The 23,044-nt window shown below is 47.5% G+C and overlaps 1 protein-coding gene across 1 annotated transcript in view; it reads right to left on the reverse strand.

Moving 5' to 3' along the window:
• The window catches only part of LOC119952914 (protein HID1-like), a 208,756-nt gene that overhangs the window by 48,483 nt on the left and 137,229 nt on the right, over positions 1 to 23,044 (reverse strand). Inside the window, exons 12-14 of the mRNA XM_038776544.1 lie at positions 15,196 to 15,274; positions 4,023 to 4,187; positions 3,137 to 3,364 (exon numbers count right to left, since the gene is read on the reverse strand). Of these exons, the coding sequence (XP_038632472.1) occupies positions 3,137 to 3,364; positions 4,023 to 4,187; positions 15,196 to 15,274 (472 nt within the window). The remainder of the gene's footprint in view (positions 1 to 3,136; positions 3,365 to 4,022; positions 4,188 to 15,195; positions 15,275 to 23,044) is intronic.

The raw sequence follows: 23,044 nt of genomic DNA on the forward strand, positions 1-23,044 counted from the left end.
GCAAATAGGGTTAAGAAAAGTCCCAAGGCTTTTTACACATACATAAAAAGCAAGAGGGTAGCCAGGGAAAGGGTTGGCCCACTGAAGGACAGGGGAGGGAATCTATGTGTGGAGCCAGGAGAAATGGGTGAGGTACTAAATGAATACTTTGCATCAGTATTCACTGAAGAGAAGGAATTGGTGGATGTTGAGTCTGGAGGAGGGTGCGTAGATAGCCTGGGTCACATTAAAATCCAAAAAGACGAGGTGTTGGGTGTCTTGAAAAATATTAAGGTAGATAAGTCCCCAGGGCCTGATGGGATCTACCCCAGAATACTGAAGGAGGCTAGAGAGGAAATTGCTGAGGCCTTGACAGAAATCTTTAGATCCTCACTGTCTTCAGGTAATGTCCCGGAATACTGGAGAATAGCCAATGTTGTTCCTTTGTTTAAGAAGGGTAGCAAGGATAATCCAGGGAACTACAGGCCGGTGAGTCTTACGTCAGTGGTCGGGAAATTACTGGAGAGAATTCTTTGAGACAGGATCTACTCCCTTTGGAAGCAAATAGATGTATTAGCGAGAGGAAGCATGGTTTTGTGAAGGGGACGTTGTGTCTCACTAACTTGATAGAGTTTTTCGAAGAGGTCACAATGATTGATGCAGGTCGGGCAGTGGATGTTGTTTATGTGGACTTCAGTGAGGCCTTTGGCAAGGTCCCTCATGGCAGACTGGTAGAAAAGGTGAAGTCACACGGGATCAGGGGTGAGCTGGCAAGATGGATACAGAACTGGCTTGGTCATAGAAGGCAGAGAATGGAAGGGTACGTTTCTGACCGGAGGGCTGTGACTAGTGGTGTTCCGCAGGGTTCAGTGCTGTTCGTAGTATATATAAATGATTGGGAGGAAAATGTAACTGGTCTGATTAGTAAGTTTGCAGATGACAGAAGGGTTGGTGGAATTGCAGATAGCGATGAGGACTGTCAGAGGTTACAGCAGGATTTAGATCGTTTGGAGACTTGGGCGGAGAGATGGCAAATGGAGTTTAATGCTGACAAATGTGAGGTAATGCATTTTGGAAGGTCTAATGCAGGTAATCAAGAGTATCGACAGTCAGAGAAATCTAGGTGTACAGGTCCACAGGTCACTGAAAGGGGCAACACAGATGGAGAAGATAGTCAAGAAGGCATAGGGCATGCTTGCCTTCATTGGCCGGGGCATTGAGTATAAGAATTGGCAAGTCATGTTGCAGCTGTATAGAACCTTAGTTAGGCCACACTTGGAGTATAGTGTTCAATTCTGGTCACCACACTACCAGAAGGATGTGCAGGTTTTAAAGAGGGTGCAGAAGAGATTTACCAGGATGTCGCCTGGTATGGAGAGCATTAGCTATGAGGAGAGGTTGAATAAACTCGGTTGGTTCTCACCGGAACAACGGAGGTTGAGGGGTGACCTGATAGAGGTATACAAAATTATGTGGGGCATAGATAGAGTGGATAGTCAGAGGCTTTTTCCCAGGGTAGAGGTGTCAATTGCTGGGGGGGCATAGGTTTAAGGTGCGAGGGGTAAGTTTAGAGGAGTTGTCTGAGGCAAGTTTTTTTACACAGAGGGTAGTGGGTTGCAATCATACTACACCTAGTGTTGCAATCAGACTGTACTTGGTGCAATCATACTACACCTAGTGTTGCAATCAGACTGTACTTGGTGCAATCATACTACACCTAGTGTTGCAATCATACTACACCTAGTGTTGCAATCAGACTGTACTTGGTGCAATCATACTACACCTAGTGTTGCAATCAGACTGTACCTGGCGTTGCAATCAGACTGTACCTGGTGTTGCAATCAGACTGTACCTGGTGTTGCAATCAGACTGTACCTGGTGTTGCAATCAGACTGTACTTGGTGTTGCAATCAAACTACACCTAGTGTTGCAATCAGACTGTACCTGGCGTTGCAATCAGACTGTACCTGGCGTTGCAATCAGACTGTACCTGGTGTTGCAATCAGACTGTACCTGGTGTTGCAATCAGACTGTACCTGGTGTTGCAATCAGACTGTACCTGGCATTGCAATCAGTCTGTACCTGGCGTTGCAATCAGACTGTACCTGGTGTTGCAATCAGACTGTACCTGGTGCAATCAGACTGTACCTGGTGTTGCAATCAGACTGTACCTGGTGTTGCAATCAGACCGTACCTGGTGTTGCAATCAGACTGTACCTGGTGTTGCAATCAGACTGTACCTGGTGCAATCAGACTGTACCTGGTGTTGCAATCAGACTGTACCTGGTGTTGCAATCAGACTGTACCTGGCGTTGCAATCAGACTGTACCTGGCGTTGCAATCAGATTGTACCTGGTATTGCAATCAGACTGTACCTGGCGTTGCAATCAGACTGTACCTGGTGTTGCAATCAGATTGTACCTGGTATTGCAATCAGACTGTACCTGGTGTTGCAATCAGACTGTACCTGGTGTTGCAATCAGACTGTACCTGGTGTTGCAATCAGACTGTACCTGATGTTGCAATCAGACTGTACCTGGTGTTGCAATCAGACTGTACCTGGTGTTGCAATCAGACTGTACCTGGTGTTGCAATCAGACTGTACCTGGCGTTGCAATCAGACTGTACCTGGCGTTGCAATCAGACTGTACCTGGTGTTGCAATCAGACTGTACCTGGCGTTGCAATCAGACTGTACCTGGTGTTGCAATCAGACTGTACCCGGTGTTGCAATCAGACTGTACCTGGTGTTGCAATCAGACTGTACCTGGTGTTGCAATCAGACTGTACCTGGTGTTGCAATCAGACTATACTTGGTGTTGCAATCAGACTGTACCCGGTGTTGCAATCACACTATACTTGGTGTTGCAATCAGACTGTACATGGATTTGTAATCACACTATACCTGGTGTTGCAGTCAGACTGTACCTGGTGTTGCAATCAGACTGTACCTGGTGTTGCAATCAGACTGTACCTGGTGTTGCAATCAGACTGTACCTGATGTTGCAATCAGACTGTACCTGGTGTTGCAATCAGACTGTACCTGGTGTTGCAATCAGACTGTACCTGGTGTTGCAATCAGACTGTACCTGGTGTTGCAATCAGACTGTACATGGATTTGTAATCACACTATACCTGGTGTTGCAGTCAGACTGTACCTGGTGTTGCGATGAGACTGGTTTTCAATGTGCCAGGCTCTGCAGGGGCTGCAGGTCGAGACCCTTCCATGGACACTCCCTCCTGTGAGTTTGTCCGTGAAATGGGCTCAGTCGACTTTTTCTTCTTCTGCAGGGCTTTCTGGATAGCAGCAGGGTCTGTCGGGAGATTGGCCAGCTGGTGGAACACATTGCGCTTGCGGATGATGGCGTACACCAAGTTGGAATTTCCTGGAACACACAGGTGGTCTCAGCTGACATATAGACTAATCTAAGACGGGGGAAAGAGTGATCTTACCCAATGCCTGACACAACTTTCTCTGTCACAATTACATTAAAAGTTATTCCACCTCACTGAGCATCCACATTACCCTTGTCAGATTGTGCACTGAAATATGGACAACACTGGAGACTCGTTCAGAATACAACTCCTGACTTCGGCACTCACCTCCCACAAAAGCAATCTAAATTGCTCACTCACAGGAGAGGTTAAACACTCACAGGAGAGGTACAGCCCGTGGTTAGATACGGAGTAAAGCTCCCTCTGCTCTGACCCCATCATATACTCCCAGGGCAAGTACAGCACAGAGTTAGATGCAGAGTAAAGCTCCTTCTACACAGTCCCTGTCAAACATTGGCAGGACTAGCGCCAACAATACATCTGAGCTCAAACTTCAAAATTTCCTCCCATTACGACAGCATGAATTTATTTTAATTTCCAACAATAATCAGTTTGCTGTGACTCTGATGGCTAGTGTAGAATTAAAAGCTCTTTCTGCTACTTCCTTATCCTGCCCCATATTCATTTGGTTTCATTTAAGGCCCCTTTTAACAACCAGATCAATTCTCAATACAATTTCCAGACAATGACAATGACTTTGACGCTTACCATCAAACTGGTACTGGATGATGTTATTAAAGACCTCAAGCAGGAAGAAAACTAGATGGTGGTTCTGGGATGCTGTGAAGAGGAACCATGTTGTAGAGAAGGCCTCCAGAAGGTGCAGTAGTTTGTTTGCAGCAACCATGGACAAACTCTTCAGATAGGGGGAGACTGGGATGAAAAACAAAGTGCTCAATGAATTCATGCAGACCATTCCAAGCCAACCACTGGTAGCTGTTTGATACGACTTGGTGATTTTTTTGGCCATTTCAGAGGACCATTAAGAGTCAAAATTATTAGTGACACGAACAGTTCAAACCAGGTACGGATGTCAGGTTCCTGCCCGAAACGTCTCTGAACCAGATGGTTTTTACAAAAACCTGACAGCACCATTATCACTTTTACTGACTCCAACTTATTAATTCCAAATTTTTAAAAAATTGATTTTGGGCGGCACGGTGTCGCAGTGGTTAGCACTGCTGCTTCAAGGTGCCGAGGACCCAGGTTGGATTGGCCACTCTAAATTGCCCCATAATTGGGAAAAAATAAATATAAATAATTGGGTGCTCTAAATTTATATTTTAAAAATTGATTTCAATTTTCCTGTTGGCAGTGTTCGGGTTGGATTCTCCGATTCCCCAGCCGGATGTTTCTCGCCGATGCACCGTTAGTTTGGGGTGGGATTCTCTGCTCCTGCTGCTTGCCTATGGGATTTCCCATTGAAACCATCCCACGATGTCGGGAAATCCCACCCACAGCTGCCCGCTGCCGGAGGAAAAGAGAATCCCAACAGTCGGAGAATTCCAGACTTGAAACTCTTCTCTGGATTACGCGTCCAGTAATGGGAACCAATACAACTGCTGTATCTAAATCAGTTCAAGCTTGAATCAGATTCACTGCATGCCAGTCAAAACAGTTGTGTTCCATCCATTCAAGCCAAGGCAACATCATTTCAATTGAATTGAATTACTCAATTATTACTAATCATTTTGAGTATTTCTCTATTCAGAACACTTCCCGCTCATGTATAGACTGCAGTCGTCTTCGACCAGTGCAGTTCAAACTGAAACACATTCTTCCTGTCTGTCATCTCACAGGAGTATTTTAGAATCATAGAGATTTACAGCAGAAAAAGGAGCTCCCAGTGGGCTTCTGAACACTGTTGTCGGACTAAATGGGGGTCAGGCGCCGGAACTGGCTGGGAATTACTCAGTGTGATTTTCTCTGGAGTCAATTAATGGCTTGCTGCCCGTTGAAGGATGGCAGGTGACTCCTCAAAGCTGGAGGACCAATCAGAGGCCTTGCAGCTTGAAAGCAGCAGCAGAATGCCATAAGTGCAGACGTTTCAAAACAAGGTGCCCTATCTCCGACTTCTTAAAAACATCAACTCACTTCCGGTGGTGGCTATGAAGGAGTAGGTCACACATTTGGTGGCTCCTGCTCGGGTCGGAACTTTGGACCTTTTCCTCCGATTTTTTGTTGGACCTGAAGTGGAAAATTGATGTTGGAAGCAATTATGAAGAGAAAGAGTGCATGGAGAACGGAAATAGGCGAACAGAGAAGGCTTGGGCTGAGGCTGCAGAAAGCATGGCGGACGACCAGAGTTCTGGCTCGATGACCCAGCGGTCGACAGAGCAGTTGATGCAGGTTGTACACAAGGGCTTCGCCAAGCAGAAACAGGACTGCTTGGACCCGATTAAGGAGTCGATTGCTCGGCTGGAACATAGACCGAATGCCCAAGACCGGGTGATCCAGAAAGTGGAGAAGGCACTGACTGAGCAGGAGGAACACCAAGCTGCAGTGGAGATGGAGGTGGGAATGTTGAGAGACCAACAGAAAAGAGTCCTGGAGAAGGTGGAGGACCGAGAGAATAGGTCCCGCCGGCAGAACCTGAGAATCGTGGGTCTCCTGGAGGGATCCGAAGGAACATACATAGCGGGTATGTTCGAGAAGTTACTGGGGGAGGGGACGTTCTCCCGACCCATGGAGGTGGACAGGGCGCACAGAGTGCTCGTGAGGATGCTGCGTGTGGGTAACCCCCCCCAAACCCAAGAGCAATGATGGTGAGATTCCACAGGTACCTTGACAAGGAGTGCATTCTATGGTGGGCCAGCTGCAAATGGGAGAACAGGGTCCTGCGTATATTTCAGGATCTGAGTACGGACATGGCCACGAGAAGAGCAGGGTTCAACCCGATAAAATCTACCCTTTTTAAGAAGAAGGTAAAGTTTGGACTACTGTACCCGGCCCGTCTTTGGTTTACACACGAGGAGCAACATTTCTATTTCGAGTCGCCCGAGGAAGCGATGGACTTCGCTGGAAGGAAAGGGCTGGTATTGGACTGAGGTGTTTGGACTGAACTTTGCTGCAGTGCTCATGTGTTTATTTTTTTGTTCTCTTCAGTTATTTTTTTTTAAAAAAGAAACGTTTTGTCTTTGGATGTTACTTGTAAGGCCTTTTGTATTGAGTTGGGGTCTGCGGACGAGCTGCTTGAGTTAAAATTTCCATTTGCACTGATGGGGGATGGAGGTGTGAATATTAGATGTTTGATCTTCTTTTTGATTTTCTTTGCATATTTCTTTTGGGCAATTGGGTTGGGATTGTTTACATTTACATATGTGTCCGAGGGAAGGGGTGTGGGAAAAGTCTGGCGCCATGGGTGGGGGCCACCAAGCTAGCTGGGCAGGCGAGCTCACAGAAGTGTACTGGGGGGGGGGGGGGGGGGGGTGAGCAGATGGTATGCTTGTTTGAGGGGGCTGTGTGTGTAGTGCAGTTACTGGGGGAGGGGGGGATATGATGATATGATGGGGGAGGGACTTTTGCTGTGGGACAATAGGGAGGTCGGGGGCGGAGGCTGCCGGGGGGCGGGCCTGTGGATGCGTGGGGGCTGGCCCAAGAAAGGGGATGGTTGATGAGAGGGGCGGGGGGGGGGGGGGGGGGGGGGGGGGATTGGCAATATGTTCATAGAGGGGAGCTTTCCCAGCCTGAGAGAGTTGGAGGAGAAATTTGAATTGACGGGAGGGAAAGAATTTAGGTACCTGCAGGCACGCAACTTACTACGCAGGCAGGTCTCAACCTTCCCGCTCCTACCGCCAAGGGGGATACAGGATAGGGTAGTTTCCAGAGTGTGGGTGGGAGAAGGGAGGGTTTCGGACATTTTTAAGGAGCTTCTCGGGTCAGAGGAAACACAGACCGAGGAGCTGAAACACAAATGGGAAGAGGAGTTAGGTGGAGCGATAGAGGGTGGTCTCTGGGTGGATGCGTTGAGCAGAGTCAACAACATATGCACAAGATGTGCCAGGCTCAGCCTGATACAATTTAACGTCATTCACCGGGCCCACATGACAGTGTCTCGGATGGGCAGGTTCTTTGGGGTGGAAGACAGGTGCGCAAGGTGTGCCAGAGGACCAGCAAACCATGTTCATATGTTCTGGGCATGCCCAAAGCTTAGGGGATTCTGACAGGGGTTTATGGAGGTCATGTCCAAAGTTTTGAAAACAAGGGTGGCACCGAGACCAGAGGTGGCGATTTTCAGAGTGTCAGAAGACCCGGGAATCCAGGAGGAGAAAGAGGCAGACATTCTGGCCTCTGCTTTCCTGGTTGCCTGGAGACGGATATTATTAGCTTGGAGGGACTCAAAGCCCCAGAAGTCAGAGACCTGACTCACTGACATGGCCAGTTTTCTCTGTCTGGAGAAAATCAAGTTCGCCTTGAGAGGGTCAATGTTCGAATTCGTCCGGAGGTGGCAGCCGTTCGTCAACTTATTGAGGGAAAATTAACCATCAGCAGAAGGGCTGTGGGGTTAGTTTAATGTAGAGTAGGAGGCTAGAAAAGGTGGGCCCTGTGAGAGAAGACGACTGCTTTCGCACTATGTTATATTTGTCTGTACACTGTTTCTTCTGTTACTGTTATAAAATCATAAACGCCTCAATAAAATGTTTATAAAAAAAGAAATCAACTTAAAAAAAGGTCTTTGCTGGTGGGTCACCAATGTGGTGGGCAGACAGAGTCACTGAGCCTGCCTGGAACGCTGGCACACTTGGCCTGCTGCCATGAGGCCATCTCGATGCAGCTAAGCTGTTGAGCGCCTCTTTAAACCTGGAGGCCAAAAGGAAGGTCCCAGTCAGCTTCCTTTACTTGGCCTCGAGATGCCTGTTACATGCTGCTATCACATGGGGATAAGTAGCACTGCCATACCCTCATAGCATTTCTGGGAAAATGGTCCTGGTGTGCTTTAGAGATGGAGAACCGGTGTGCCGACTAACATTCAAGCTTCAGTGTCCACCCACCTGACCACCTGCATTTCTGGCTCTGATGGGGGCTCAAAATGCAAACGTGTTGAAATTAAGTTTCATTAAACCCTGGCCAACACATAAGCCCGCCCCTCCCTCAAACCTGCCCCTCCCTCAGACCCGCCTCTCCCTCAAACCCAACCCCTCCCTCAAACCCAACCCCTCCCTCAAACCCAACTCCTCCCTCTACAGTCATCAGGCCTTTTCAGTTTGAACTTCATGCTGCTGCCACTTACTATCCTGCTCCTTATTCCTTAACGTCACTGGCGTCCTGCGTGACTATTTTTGCCCTTGTAGCCATCTGAGAGGGTCACCTGCAAAGGACCATGGGAATTATGGCCAACCCAGGACTCAGACAGATACAGAGCTTCTGTGTATTTGAAACACAGGTAGCTAGACCTGATAGAAACCGCCCCCCCCCCCCCCCCCCCCCACCTCGTTTGCATTTTAATGGACCGTTCCCCAGAACAATAGGACTCCAATCAAGAAACCGGTACAGCCACAGACTGATCGGCGCCACTCTCTCTCCTCAGAGAGCCCAACTGCTAAGGTCAATGACCGCTAAGGACCCGCCCAGCTACCAAGGCACCCGCCCCTTTATTGGCCAAAATCGAAGGCAGTGATCGAAGCCTGTCAAATTATTGGGTCCAAGATTAAGGACCGCCCCAAAGAGCGTGAAACCCTAGAGGGATAAAAAGAGACACAGCCATGTGTTCGGTCTCTTTTGGACCCGCCCTGTGCCAGCCTCTTTTGGGATCGACCTGTGCCCACCCCAACTGCAGCATAACGACCAGACAGCCAGGTTCAAGACCAACGATCGTTACCTGACGAATGAGCCCAGCAGAGACAAAGCCACTTCTTCAAACCAGCCACGTGAGATCAAGATAAAGGCCTTATCCATCTGCACAGTGTCGATCGCCCTGAAGTTAAGTATAGGTTATTGTAGCTGATAGATGTAGTTTAACTCGTTGTAGATATTGTGTTTGCATGTCGAAGTAGTCCTTGTGTGTGTAAATAAACCATCTTTTGAACTGACTAACTGATTGTGTGGTCATTTGACCGATATAAGGGAAAGACTTGTGGTTCACTGAGATAAATAGAAATACCCACAGTATTGGCGACGCTGTTGGGACATAACATCATATTATAAATAGAGCCTCATTATTAAAAAGAGCAGCACCCTTCACTTGCGTTTCTCAATAGTTTAAAGCAAAGCTAAATTGTTAAATTGGAAATTCAGTACTGGGAATAAAATATGAGCAATTCAGCAACAGTTTCTTTACTGTAAGGGGCAGGATTAAGACAGTTGATCCTGACATTTTGTGATTGCTTAAAATGAGCAACAGTGAATCAGTGACCCCGATCTTCATGATGTGATCACATGTGAAAGTTAGACAACGTAAAACTGGCTAAGAAGTTACCACCATCATTTTGCACAACCACACAAGGTCCATGAGCTTTGACAAAGAGTCATCCAGACTCGAAACGTTAGCTCCCCTTTTCTCTCCCCAGATGCTGTCAGACCTGCTGAGATTGTCCAGTATTTTCTGTGTTTGGTTCAGATTCCAGCATCCACAGTAATTTGCTTTTACACAAGGTCCAGGTTGAACCCCTATGTGTGCTCATCCACACTCTGATAAATGCATCAATCCCGTGCAAGAAGTACTAGTAATCCTTTTTAAATTTAGTTGCTTGATCTCTGTTCTACTCTGCACAATTTTAATTTCAAGCTGCCTCTGATGTCATTTATTTTAGCTTGAGAGAGAGGGCAGCATGGTGGCACAGTGATTAGCACTGATGCGTCACCATGCTAGGAACTTGGTTCCTGATTGGGATATATTTTTGGTGAGAGTCATGAACTATTTTTGGAAACGTGTGTCATTGTTGAACAATTGTCTTTCCTGCCAAACTCCTTTTCCAGTCCACTCCAACCAACTCTGCGCTCATTCCTTTTTAATTACCCTTATTTAAGTGTAGCACAGCTGTTTCCAACCCACATTCCTCACTCTCAAATTTCTAAATTCCACTATGTTGTGGTCACCACTTCCTAGGGGATCTTTTACTCCGAGATTGTCTCTTAAACCTGCCTCATTACACATTACCAAATCCAATATAGCCTGATCCCTAGTTGGATCTGCAAAATATTATTCTAGGAAACTGTCCCGAGTACACTATGAATTATTTCTCATGGCTAACTCAGCCAATTTGATTTTCCCAATCTACATGAAGATTAAAGTCGCCCATGATTCAAGTATTGCCTTTTTTACATGCCTTTGTTGTTTACTGGTTTATTCCCCGTCCGGCAGCATAGCTACTCTTTGGGGGCCTATAGACTAGGCCACCAGTGTCTTCTTAGCCTTGTTAATCCTTACCTCCACCCATATGGATTCTATGTCTTCTGATCCAAGATCATTTCTTGCTATTGTACTTATTCCATCTCATACTGTAGCCACCGAAGCTGGCCACTTCCCGACATAAAATGGAACATTGAGTTGCATACAGGGAAAATTGGACAATGACAGAGAGGCAAGCAGGTTGCAGAACCTCTCTGTGGATTCTGTCTGTGAAGAAACCAGACAGCATAGAAACTAACAAGCTGCGCATATTAAGTGAGCGATTCCCAAGGGCAGCACGGTGGCCTGGTGGTTAGCACAACCGCCTCACGGCGCTGAGGTCCCAGGTTCGATCCCGGCTCTGGGTCACTGTCCGTGTGGAGTTTGCACATTCTCCCCGTGTCTGCGTGGGTTTCGCCCCCACAACCCAAAAATGTGCAGAGTAGGTGGATTGGCCACGCTAAATTGCCCATTAATAGAAAAAATAATTGGCTAATCTAAATTTATTAAAAGAAAAAAAAAAAGTGAGCGATTCCCGGTGATTCCCAGGCACAATAGACACAACAATTAGAAGAGATTGAAACATTCTATAGCAGGTCAGACATCCCGGCGCCAGTGGAGTCTGAAACAAAAGGACACAAATAAGGTGGAAAGAACCGCCCAGTGATCGAGGAACAGCCCCGTTATTGGGGAAATTCAAATCAATCGATTGGGAAGAGACCCAATCGATTGCAAGTTTATAGAGGGTCCACCCAGATGGGCTCGAAACCCAAAACAGTATAAGACAGAGACCACGACCCCAGCTCTCTCTCTTAGCCGGCCCTCCCAGCAGAACACCTTTGCAGTAGCTCTCCAGGACCGTGAACGTGAGAAGGAGAGGCCTGGCCAATTGCTACACCGACAAGTAAGTGTCATACAACGCACGCTACGAGAGTAGACACTCCTGACCCCTTTAGTCCACACCAACTGGAAGCCTGCGGGTCCAGGACAAAGCAAGAGGCCATTGTTCCCTGATCCGGCAGTTCCCTTATTTCAGATAAGTATTGGCCTAAGTAGTGGTAGTTTATATGCATGTGTAGCAAATAACTGTCTAATAATAAACGTGTCTTGTTTGAACTTACTAACTGGTGTATTGAGTCATTGATCTGAACTTGAACTTGAATCTTGTGGCGGTATCATAAGGATACCTGGCGACTCTAGAGCTAAGGAATAAAACAGATCCAATTGAATGTAAAGCACACTCACCCAGAACGAGCAACAATACTAACAAAGCTGCCCCACCACCCTTTCCTTCCGCCTGTCCGTACAAAAAGTTTCATACCCCTGAATAACTTAGTTCTCCGTTTTGATCTCCTTCTAACTACGTCTCTGTAATGGCTTTAAGATCATTCCCATTAACTTCAACTTGTTCTGTTACTTCATTTATTTTGTGTCAAATGCTACCTGAATTTAAGTAAAGAACTATTAATTTTGCCCCGTTACCATTTTTCCCCTTTGACCCGATTTGCTGCTGTTTTTAAAAAATTTAGAGCACCCAATTCATTTTTTCCAATTAAGGTGCAATTTAGCTTGGCCAATCCTCCTACTCTGCAGATCTTTGGGCTGTGGGGGGCGAAACCCACGCAAACATGGGGAGAATGTGCAAACTTCACACAGACAGTGAGGGATCGAACCTGGTACCTCGGCGCTGTGAGGCAGCAGTGCTAACCATTGCGCATTGTGCTGCCCTTTGCTGTTGTTTTTCATGTTTGTACACTCGGTCCCTTCCTGTCACTCCCTGGGTATTATTGCCTAAATAGCTGCTTTGTAATGTTGTCATATCCTTTTACTTTCTGAGTCTACATATCGCTCTACAGAACCGGTTCACCCTCTATTTAGCTTAAAGCTCTTTCTACTTCCCAAGTTACGCAGTTTGCAAGAATACTGGTCCCAGCACAGTTCAGATTTAGACCATCCCAAGTGTATAGCCCCCACTTTCCCCAGTACTGATGCCAATGTCCTATGAACCAAAACCCACTTCTCCCACACCAGTCTTTGAGCCAGGTATCCATCTCTCTAATTTTATGAACCCGTGACAATTTGCCTGTGGCTCAGATAATAATTCAGACATTGTAGTGCTGGGGCTTCTGTTGTTTAATTTAGTGCCTCGTTCCTCAAACTCTTTATGCAGAACCTATTTCCTCATTCTACCTATGTCATTGGACCTAAATGAACCACGACAACGGGATCCTCCTCCCTCCCACTGCAAGTTCTTCTCCAGCCCGCAGCAGATGTCCTGAACCCTGGCACTGGGCAGACAACACAGCCTTTGGGACTCTCGAACCTGGGTACAGAGAACCGAGTCTATTCTCCTAACTATACTGTGCCCAATTTTCTTCCCCCACTTGAATGGCTCCCTGTACCACAGTGATATGGTCAGTTTGCACATTTTCCCTACAATCCACACAGGGAACAAGGATCTCAAAGCTGTTTAGCGAAGGCAGGGGCTGAGCCCAGTGCTACCTCCTCGATCCCTCTGCCTACCTCGCTTGTAGTCACACCCGCTCCTGTCCCTGACCACTGAACAAATTCAAGATAGTTAACCTAAGGGGTGTGACTGCCCCCTGAAATACAGAATCCAGGTAACTCTCCCCCTCTCTGTCTCCTCCTCCATGATGTATCGCAATGTCTGAAGCTCAGCCCCTTCATGTCCAAGGATGGATTGGCCATGATCAATGTGCGAGGTTACGGTGATGCGGCGGGAATGGGAAGGGGCTGTTTAGCACAACGCTAAATCGCTGGCTTTGAAAGCAGGCCAGCAGCACGGTTCGATTCCCGTAACAGCCTCCCCGAACAGGCGCCGGAATGTGGCGACTAGGGGCTTTTCACAGTAACTTCATTTGAAGCCTACTCGGGACAATAAGCGATTTTCATTTCATGTGCTCTTTCAGAAGGTCAGTGCAGACTCGATGGGCCAAATGGGTCCTTCTGCACTGTAGGGAATTTATGGCTTTTATGAACAAACATGAGTTGTCTCCAGGCAATGGACAATGTGCAGTGATCAGTAGATTAATGCACCATCCACAAAGTCAGAAAACACACTTTTCCAGTTCAATGTCCAATCTACAATCATCAGTCAGTTGATCTCAGCCAGAGGCAGCCTCAGTGTTCCAAGTTAGTAAGAGAAAGGAAACAAAACCCATCTGGAATCCCTTGACAGGGTTCGGTCATGTCAGGGTGTGTAGAATGCAGACATTTTGTGCTCCTTTTACTGTTCACTTTATTTCAGGTGGCACAGATATCGTTTGCTGGTTTCGACCTAGTCCTGACTCTACTTTCCGTTCAATCAGCACCATCTACTGTACATTCTGTGAAGCTGCATGCCATCCCATTGATCTATTAAAGGGTAGATTATATGAATGAGCCCAACTGAAGGGCAGAAGTGCATCCTTTATATATTTTCTAATTGTCCATCAATTTAATCACTTTAATGCAAAGAACATTGTGCAGACAACATTGAAATCTGTGCCCCAGCTTCCAAGATGCCATAGAATGAGATACATTAGTCGAAAGCTCCCCGTCACTGCAGAGTACATTGGAGACATTTTGCTTCTCTCCTGATCTAGCCCAGATCAATAAGGTAACAAATGGTCAGAGACGATACAAAGCTTGTCAAGTTCAAAGAAGCCATTTGCAAAAAGATTAAATTACATTAAAATAGTACCTTTCATAACCACAGGATGTCCAAAAGCACTCTACAGTTAGAAAAGTACTTTTGAAGTGTTTGCTGTGTTGCAATGTAGGAAATATGCAGCAGTTGATTTTCGACCCATCAAGTCTGCACCGACCTTCCGAATGAGCACCCAACTCAGGCCCAGTCGCGATATCAGGCTCCGATGGGCCGAGTTTCCAACAGCACGTGCCACGTGTGGCGTCAGCCTGGCGTGGCAGCTGCAGAGAGAGAGAGGGCGCGCGGACAGTGCCCAACACCGCCATACTCCGCTGAGAGTTATGCCACTGACCAAGGGCTTCTGCCAGGGCTGGGGAGAATGGAGGGTGGCCAGGAGGTGGGCTATGGGGTCAGGGTAGACGGGTATGCGGTCCAGCACAACCGGCGTCATCATTTCCTCCGCGATCGGTGCACGTGTGTGGGGGGTGTAGGCATACGCTTGGTTGCAGCTTGTCAGCCCAGTGCATGTCCAGCATGGACACGGTGATTCTCCCACTGTTTTCTGCACGTTCCGCATGTTTCATGCAGCGCCTGTGCTAGCCCTTCACCTGTAGCAGAATCGGTGCGGGTGTGGCGCCGGATTTACCACAGATCCTCCATTGGCGTCAGCACTTAGACACAAGAACAGAGAATCCAGCCCAACATCTCTGACGGTGCAGCACTCAGTCAGTGTTCCACTGGAGTATTGCTGGAGTGGGGATTGAACCCACAACCTCCTGGCACAGAGGAGAGAGTGCACGCACTGAGCTAAAGCTGTTAAGATAGTAAAAATCTGCATACAGGATTCATACAACAGTGAGTGACCCAACCACAAACCAAACCATTAGTATTCCCTCGAGACGTACCGTTAACAACAATCGTCAGCAGACAGTCAAACAGAGGTTGGAGACGCTGGTGACCACTTGTAATGATCTTGTGAAACACCTGCCACAAAAGAAAGATCAGTCAAAATTCCAGACATCTCAATACAAACGCATGCCCTGGCCCTTCCCCCACTGTGACTCCCTCTTACAGTTATTCACGCACTCCCCACAAAGGCAAAATGCTCACCATGAAAGTCTTGAACCGCCAAACTCTCAATCTCCTACAGTTCCACATCGCACCCATTGTGGTCCATTTGTTTCATTGTTGGCCACAAAGTGCTCGCTGTCGCCCTCCTCCACTCACTAAACCCACTTGCCCCCAGCCCTATCCAACTTTGCCCATGTCTATGGACAGCTATCTTCATCACTTTCATTGCTCTTCGATGTTCAATCTTTTCTCTCCTTTCTGAATTAATTTTCTGCTACAGTAATGAGAAGGAAATAGAGGAGATACTGCTACTGTCAGGTGGTGGGGAGGAAACATGCCTCCTGGTGCAATGTGCTCGTGAGTACAGAAACAGTAAAATAGAGCAGCTGAATGGAGATTATGGTGCAGGAGAAAGGGCTTTAGATTCCTGCGACAATGGAACCAGTTCTGCAGAGGTGGGACCTGTACAAGTGGAAGGATTGTACCTTATCAGGACCAATATTGTGGTGGGGAGGCTTGCTAGTGGTGTCCTGGGGTACAGGGGAGGGGTTTGAGTGATGTGTTTAAACCAGCTTGGCAGGAGGATGAGAATTTGAACATAGATTTAGCAAGGGAGAGGTAAAGTTGGAAATGGGAAGCAGATAATTATAGGCTGTGTTTGGGAGGCAGAGGAAATAAAGGTAGAAAATAAACAAGAAGGGAGTTTGGCAGTGACAAGGATTCTGGTGAGTAAGGCAGAGAGCTGAGGGCACAGATAGACAGTAGATGTATGATATTAAAGGGTAGGAAGGGCAGCTCAAACTTCCTGATACAGGATATTTAAACAGATAGGGGGATAAAGAGAGGATCACAATATTGATCAAAGAGACAATCATAGATGTTCTGCCAGTCGGTGACTTCAGCTTCCCGAATGGTAACTGAGATAGAATCGAAGTACAAGGCAGCCAAGGTGCATCTTCTTAAACGGAGTTCAGGAGAACGAACAGGGAGGTTTCTCTTTTCCCTTGGGTGAAAAAAGGGCTGTCGGGTGACCCGAATAAATTCCTATGGACCCGCATCTCAATGTCATCATGCCACTGCGTGATATTTGGACCGGTGGGCACATGTACTCAAGTCGGAAGCACACCCGCCGAAAATCAAGAAACAAATTTAAATGAATTAAACAGCCCTTCATTGGGATTTTAGATGGCCAGCCTGCCTTTACTGTCAGTGAGCGGGCTGATCGGCCAGACAGCCTTTACGTTTTAGCTGCAACCTCGACCCAGGATGGGAGGAAAGGTCAGGGCTGAAATACAATTAACAAATGTGTCTGGGGACTGAGATCTGTGTATGACTGTGCTGCCCAGACACTTGAGGCATAGTTTTTCCACTGATTTAAATTTCACAAGTCGGCAGATCCCTGAGACAGCTCCAATGATGCAGACACCGTAGTCAAGGAGGAGGTCAAAATATTGGAGCAGATGAAGATAGTGAGAGAGGAATTATAACGGTGTCCAACTGCTCTGCAAGTGGATGAATCTCCAGGCACAGATAAATTATACCCAGCCATTAACAACAACACCACCTCGAACATGGGTGGCACAGTGGCTAGCACTGCTGCCCTTTCAGCCCCAGGGACCCGGGTTCAATTCCGGCCTTGGGTGACTGTCTGTGGGGAGTCTGCACACTTTCCCCGTGTCTGCATGGATTTCCTCCGGGTGCTCCGGTTTACTCCCACATTCCAAAGATGTGCAGGTTAGATGGATTGGCCATGCTAAATTTCCCCTTAGTGTCCAAAAAAAAGGTTAGGTGGGGTTACTGGGTTGCAGGGATAGAGTGGAAGTGTGGGCTTAAGTAGGGTGCTCTTCCAAGGCCCGATGGGCCGAAAGGCCTTCTTCTGCACTGTAAATTCTATGGTAATGAAATATCCCAATGCATTTCACAGGAAAAAATCTGTACTGGTCTGGCAAGAGAACCTGTTGAATAGCAAAGGTACATACATGCTAAGAGTGTACCATAATGTATAAACGTGACATGGAATCTCACGGTGAGTTGCTACAAGGGCCGGCTCGCCTAACTGGAGGCAGAGAAAACCTTGGTAGCAGAAAGTCAGCAATAGCTACTTGAGAAGGTAGACGAGCGTGAGAACCGTGAGAGATGCCAAAGCCTCTGTATAGTAGGGCTGCCCAAAGCAATCGAATGCTAGCAGGCAACGGATTATGTTGCACATCTGCCGAAAAGGATGATGGGAGAGCGGGCCCTCAACCAATCCCTTGAGGTAGACCGACCGCACAGAGCACTGAGGAAGAAGCTGAAGGTGGGTGAGCAGCTGAGAGCAATGGTGATGGGCCAAAATAGATTCCTGGATAAGGAGAAAATCTTGCGTTGGTCCAGGCAGGCAGGCAAAGAGCACCTGGGAGCAGAGCGTGGTCGAAGTCTACCCACAATGAGGCATGAGATGTGCTGGATTTAATAGTGTCAAGGCGGTCCTCCAGAAGGAAGGCGTGAAATTCAGGGTCCTGTATCTGGCTCAGCTGGGGATCACATTCCACAACCAGGAGTTTTACATGGACACTCCAGAAGAAGCAAGCAAATCTTTGCGTGATCACGGGATCGGAAACTTCTAAATATATTTAGAACATAGACTGGGTTTGGACTGTGTTGTTGCCAATTTAACTGATGCATCTTTGCATTTTTCTTTTTCTCTTCCTTTATTATTTGCTTCCATATTTTTCGAATGTTTGTGTTCGTGCGGGGGTGGGAGAGTGTGGAGGGAGAGATGTGTTGTGAGGTGTTGAGTGCGAGGGTGTTGATGTAGGACCGGAAAAGGTGAGGGTCTCGTGTGGGGGATCACTATACGAACAGGAAAGCGAGTAAACGGAAGTGATGCGAGGAACAAATGGAGATGGGAGACCTGGTTTTAGTTTTTTTCTTTCTTTGTCTTAGATTGGGAGGTGGGAGAGAATGGGAGAGCTGCCGTAGAGAGTGTTGTTTTGAAGCAGATGCACAAGAGTCAATGGCAGTGGATACCATTGAGTGCGAAATGACGGCCTGGGGAAGTTGGCTGAGACAGAAGTATGGCTGATTTAAGAGGGCAGTGGGGGGTGCCGCCTGACCCAGTTGGTGACTTGGAATGTTCGGGGGCTAATTAGACCTGTTAAGAGGTCGCGCGTGTTCGCGCATTTGAAGAGTCTAAAGCCGGACGTAATATTCCTACAGGAAACTCACTTGAAAGTGTCAGAGCAGACAAGACTAAAGAAGGGCTGGGTGGTCAGGTCTTCCATTCGGGGCTAGACATGAAAGCGAGAGGGGTTGCAGTGTTTATTAGTAAGAGGGTGGCCTTCGCAGCGGGAAATATTGCAGATTTGTGGTGGTGAGTGGGAGGTTGGAAGGTTCCCCGGCGGTGTTGGGAAACATCTGTGCCCCAAACTGGGATGATATGGAATTCATGAGTCGGGTTCTGGCGAAGATTCTGGACTTGGACACGCACAGGTTGATCCATGGGGGAGACTTTAATATGGTGCTGGACCCTGAATTAGACTGATCATGACCTAGACCCAGGAAGCTGTCGGCAGTGCTGTTGGGATTTATGGTGCACACGGGTGGGTGGACCCGTGAGCTTTGAGAGGCAGGAGGCAAGGTAATTTTATTTTTTCTCGCATGTCCACTAGGACTATTCCTGGATCAACTTTTTAGGCATGGACAAGACATTGGTGTTAAGAGTGGCTGAGACGGAATATTTGGTGATTGTGGTATCAGATTAAGCGCCACACTGGGTGCATCTACCTGCGGAGAGGACATCCCCTCAAAGGCCCCAGTGGAGCATGGATAGAACATAGAACATAGAACGATACAGCGCAGTACAGGCCCTTCGGCCCACGATGTTGCACCGACATGGGAAGTCAAAAACTAAAGGCCATCTAACCTACACTATGCCATTATCATCCATATGCTTATCCAATAAACTTTTAAATGCCCTCAATGTTGGCGAGTTCACTACTGTTGCAGGTAGGGCATTCCACGGCCTCACCACTCTTTGCGTTAAAAACCTACCTCTGACGTCTGTCCTATATCTATTACCCCTCAATTTAAGGCTATGTCCCCTCGTGCTAGCCACCTCCATCCGCGGGAGAAGGCTCTCACTGTCCACCCTATCTAACCCTCTGATCATTTTGTATGCCTCTATTAAGTCACCTCTTAACCTTCTTCTCTCCAACGAAAACAACCTCAAGTCCATCAGCCTTTCCTCATAAGATTTTCCCTCCATACCAGGCAACATCCTGGTAAATCTCCTCTGCACCCGTTCCAAAGCTTCCACGTCCTTCCTATAATGAGGCGACCACAACTGTACACAAATGCGGCCGTACCAGAGTTTTGTACAGCTGCAACATGATCTCATGGCTCGATCCCTCTGCTCATCCACACTGCTAAGAATTTTACCATTAGCCAAATATTCCGCATTCCTGTTATTCTTTCCAAAGTGAATCACCTCACACTTCTCTACATTATACTCCATTTGCCACCTCTCAGCCCAGCTCTGCAGCTTATCTATGTCCCTCTGTAACCTGCAACATCCTTCCACACTGTCTACAACTCCACCGACTTTAGTGTCGTCTGAAAATTTACTCACCCAACCTTCTGTGCCCTCCTCTAGGTCATTTATAAAAATGACAAACAGCAACGGCCCCAGAACAGATCCTTGTGGTACGCCACTCGTAACTGAACTCCATTCTGAACATTTGCCATCAACCACCACCCTCTGTCTTCTTTCAACTAGCCAATTTCTGATCCACATCTCTAAATCACCCTCAATCCCCAGCCTCCGTATTTTCTGCAATAGACGACCGTGGGGAACCTTATCAAACGCTTTACTGAAATCCATATACACCACATCAACTGCTCTACCCTCGTCTACCTGTTCAGTCACCTCGATAAGGTTTGTGAGGCATGACCTACCCTTCACAAAACCATGCTGACTATCCCTAATCACATTATTCCTATCTAGATGATTATACATCGTATCTCTTATAATCCTCTCCAAGACTTTACCCACAACAGACGTGAGGCCAACAGTTACCGGGGTTATCTCTGCTCCCCTTCTTGAACAAAGGGACCATATTTGCTATCCTCCAGTCCTCTGGCACTATTCCTGTAGCCAATGATGACATAAAAATCAAAGCCAAAGGCTCAGCAATCTCTTCCTGGCTTCCCAGAAATTCCTAGGATAAATCCCATCAGGCCCCGGGGACTTATCTATTTTCACCTTGTCCAGAATTGCCAACACTTCTTCCCTACGCACCTCAATGCCATCTATTCTAATAGCCTGGGTCTCAGCATTCTCCTCCACAACATTATCTTTTTCCTGAGTGAATACTGACGAAAAGTATTCATTTAGTATCTCGCTTATCTCCTCAGCCTCCACACACAACTTCCCACCACTGTCCTTGACTGGCCCTACTCTTACCCTAGTCATTCTTTTATTCCTGACATACCTATAGAAAGCTTTTGGGTTTTCCTTGATCCTACCTGCCAAAGACTTCTCATGTCCCCTCCTTGCTCGTCTTAGCTCTCTCTTTAGATCCTTCCTCGCTTCCTTGTAACTATCAAGCGCCCCAACTGAAACTTCACGCCTCATCTTCACATAGGCCTCCTTCTTCCTCTTAACAAGAGATTCCACTTCTTTGGTAAACCACGGTTCCCTCGCTCGACCCCTTCCTCCCTGCTTGACTGGTACGTACTTATCAAGAACATGCAATAGCTGTTCCTTGAACAAGCTCCACATACCCAGTGTGCCCAACCCTTGCAGCCTACTTCTCCAACCTACACATCCTAAGTCATGTCTAATGGCATCATAATTGCCCTTCCCCCAGCTATAACTCTTGCCCTGCGGGGTATACTTATCCCTTTCCATCACTAACGTAAAGGTCACCGAATTGTGGTCACTGTTTCCAAAGTGCTCACCTACCTCCAGATCTAACACCTGGCCTGGTTCATTACCCAAAACCAAATCCAATGTGGCCTCGCCTCTTGTTGGCCTGTCAACATATTGTGTCAGGAAACCCTCCTGCACACATTGTTCAAAGAACGACCCATCTAATGTACTCGAACTATATATTTTCCGGTCAATATTTGGAAAGTTAAAGTCTCCCATAACAACTACCCTGTTACTTTCGCTCTTTTCCAGAATAATCTTCGCCATCCTTTCCTCTACATCCCTAGAACTATTAGGTGGCCTATAGAAAACTCCCAACAGGGTGACATCTCCTTTCCTGTTTCTAACCTCAGCCCATACTACCTCGGAAGAAGAGTCTCCATCTAGCATCCTTTCCGCCACCGTAATACTGTCCTTGACTAGCAGCGCCACACCTCCCCCTCTTTTGCCCCCTTCTCTGAGCTTACTAAAACACCTAAACCCCGGAACCTGCAACAACCATTCCTGTCCCTGCTCTATCCATGTCTCTGAAATGGCCACAACATCGAAGTCCCAAGTACCAACCCATGCTGCCAGTTCCCCTACCTTATTTCGTATACTCCTGGCATTGAAGTAGACACACTTCAAACCACCTACCTGAACACTGGCACCCTCCTGCGAAGTCAAATCTGTGCTCCTGACCTCTATACATTCAATCTCCCGTACCCCAAAACTACAATCCAGGTTCCCATGCCCCTGCTGAATTAGTTTAAACCCCCCCAAAGAGCACTAACAAATCTCCCCCCCAGGATTGGTGCCCCTCAGGTTCAGATGTAGACCATCCTGTCTATAGAGGTCCCACCTTCCCCAGAAAGAGCCCCAGTTATCCAGAAATCTGAATCCCTCCCGCCTGCACCATCCCTGTGGGACTTCTTTCTGATGAAAGGATTTGAGAGAGGATGGAGGGGGTCATTCGGAATTATGTGGACCAGAATAACACAGGTGAGGTCTCTGACAGTATGGTGTGGGAGGCACTGAAAGCTGTATTTCGGGGAGAGCTTATTTCAATCCGTGCGCACAAGGAGTGGGTGGAGCGGGCAGAGCAGTAAAAGCTGGTGGAGGCAATTTTGACGGTAGATCGAAAATACTCGGTGTCACCCGAGGAGGAGCTGCTTAAGGAAAGACGGGGTTCCAAATAGACTAGTTTCTACTGAAAAGATGGTGAGGCAACTGCATACGGCTAGAGGTGCGGTGTATGAATACGGAGAGAAGGCCCCAAGATGCTTGTTCACCAATTGAGGAAACAGGCGGTGCCGATGGAGATCGGTAAATTGAGGGATGAGGGAGGTAAAGAGGTAACAGAACAGGAGGAGAATAACTGAGTCTTTGAGGCCTTTTACCAAAAGCTATACCGGTCGGAACCCCTGCCAGACCCAGATGGATTCTATGTCGAGTTCTATAAGCTGTTTGGGTCGATGTGAGGTCCCTTCCCAGAGATAGATGATCAATGTGGGTGGTGTGCTGGGACCCGGGTGAACCATACCCACATATTCTGGGTGTGTCCGAGGCTGGTGGGGTCTGGAAGGGGGGTTACCGAAGTACTGTCAAAGGTTTTGGGAGTGGAGGTAACACGAAGCTCGTGGATAGCAATTTTTGGTGTCTCTGATGATCTGGGTGCTCTGGTGGGGAAGGAAGCCGACACGGTGGTCTTTGCCTCCCTGCTAGCCCGGAGGAGGATCTTGCTGAGTTGGCGGGATTTAGAGCTGCCACGGATAGGAACATGGGTGAATGAC

The sequence above is a fragment of the Scyliorhinus canicula genome, chromosome 18 (assembly GCF_902713615.1).
Source record: "Scyliorhinus canicula chromosome 18, sScyCan1.1, whole genome shotgun sequence".
Classification (NCBI taxonomy): Eukaryota; Metazoa; Chordata; class Chondrichthyes; order Carcharhiniformes; family Scyliorhinidae; genus Scyliorhinus; species Scyliorhinus canicula.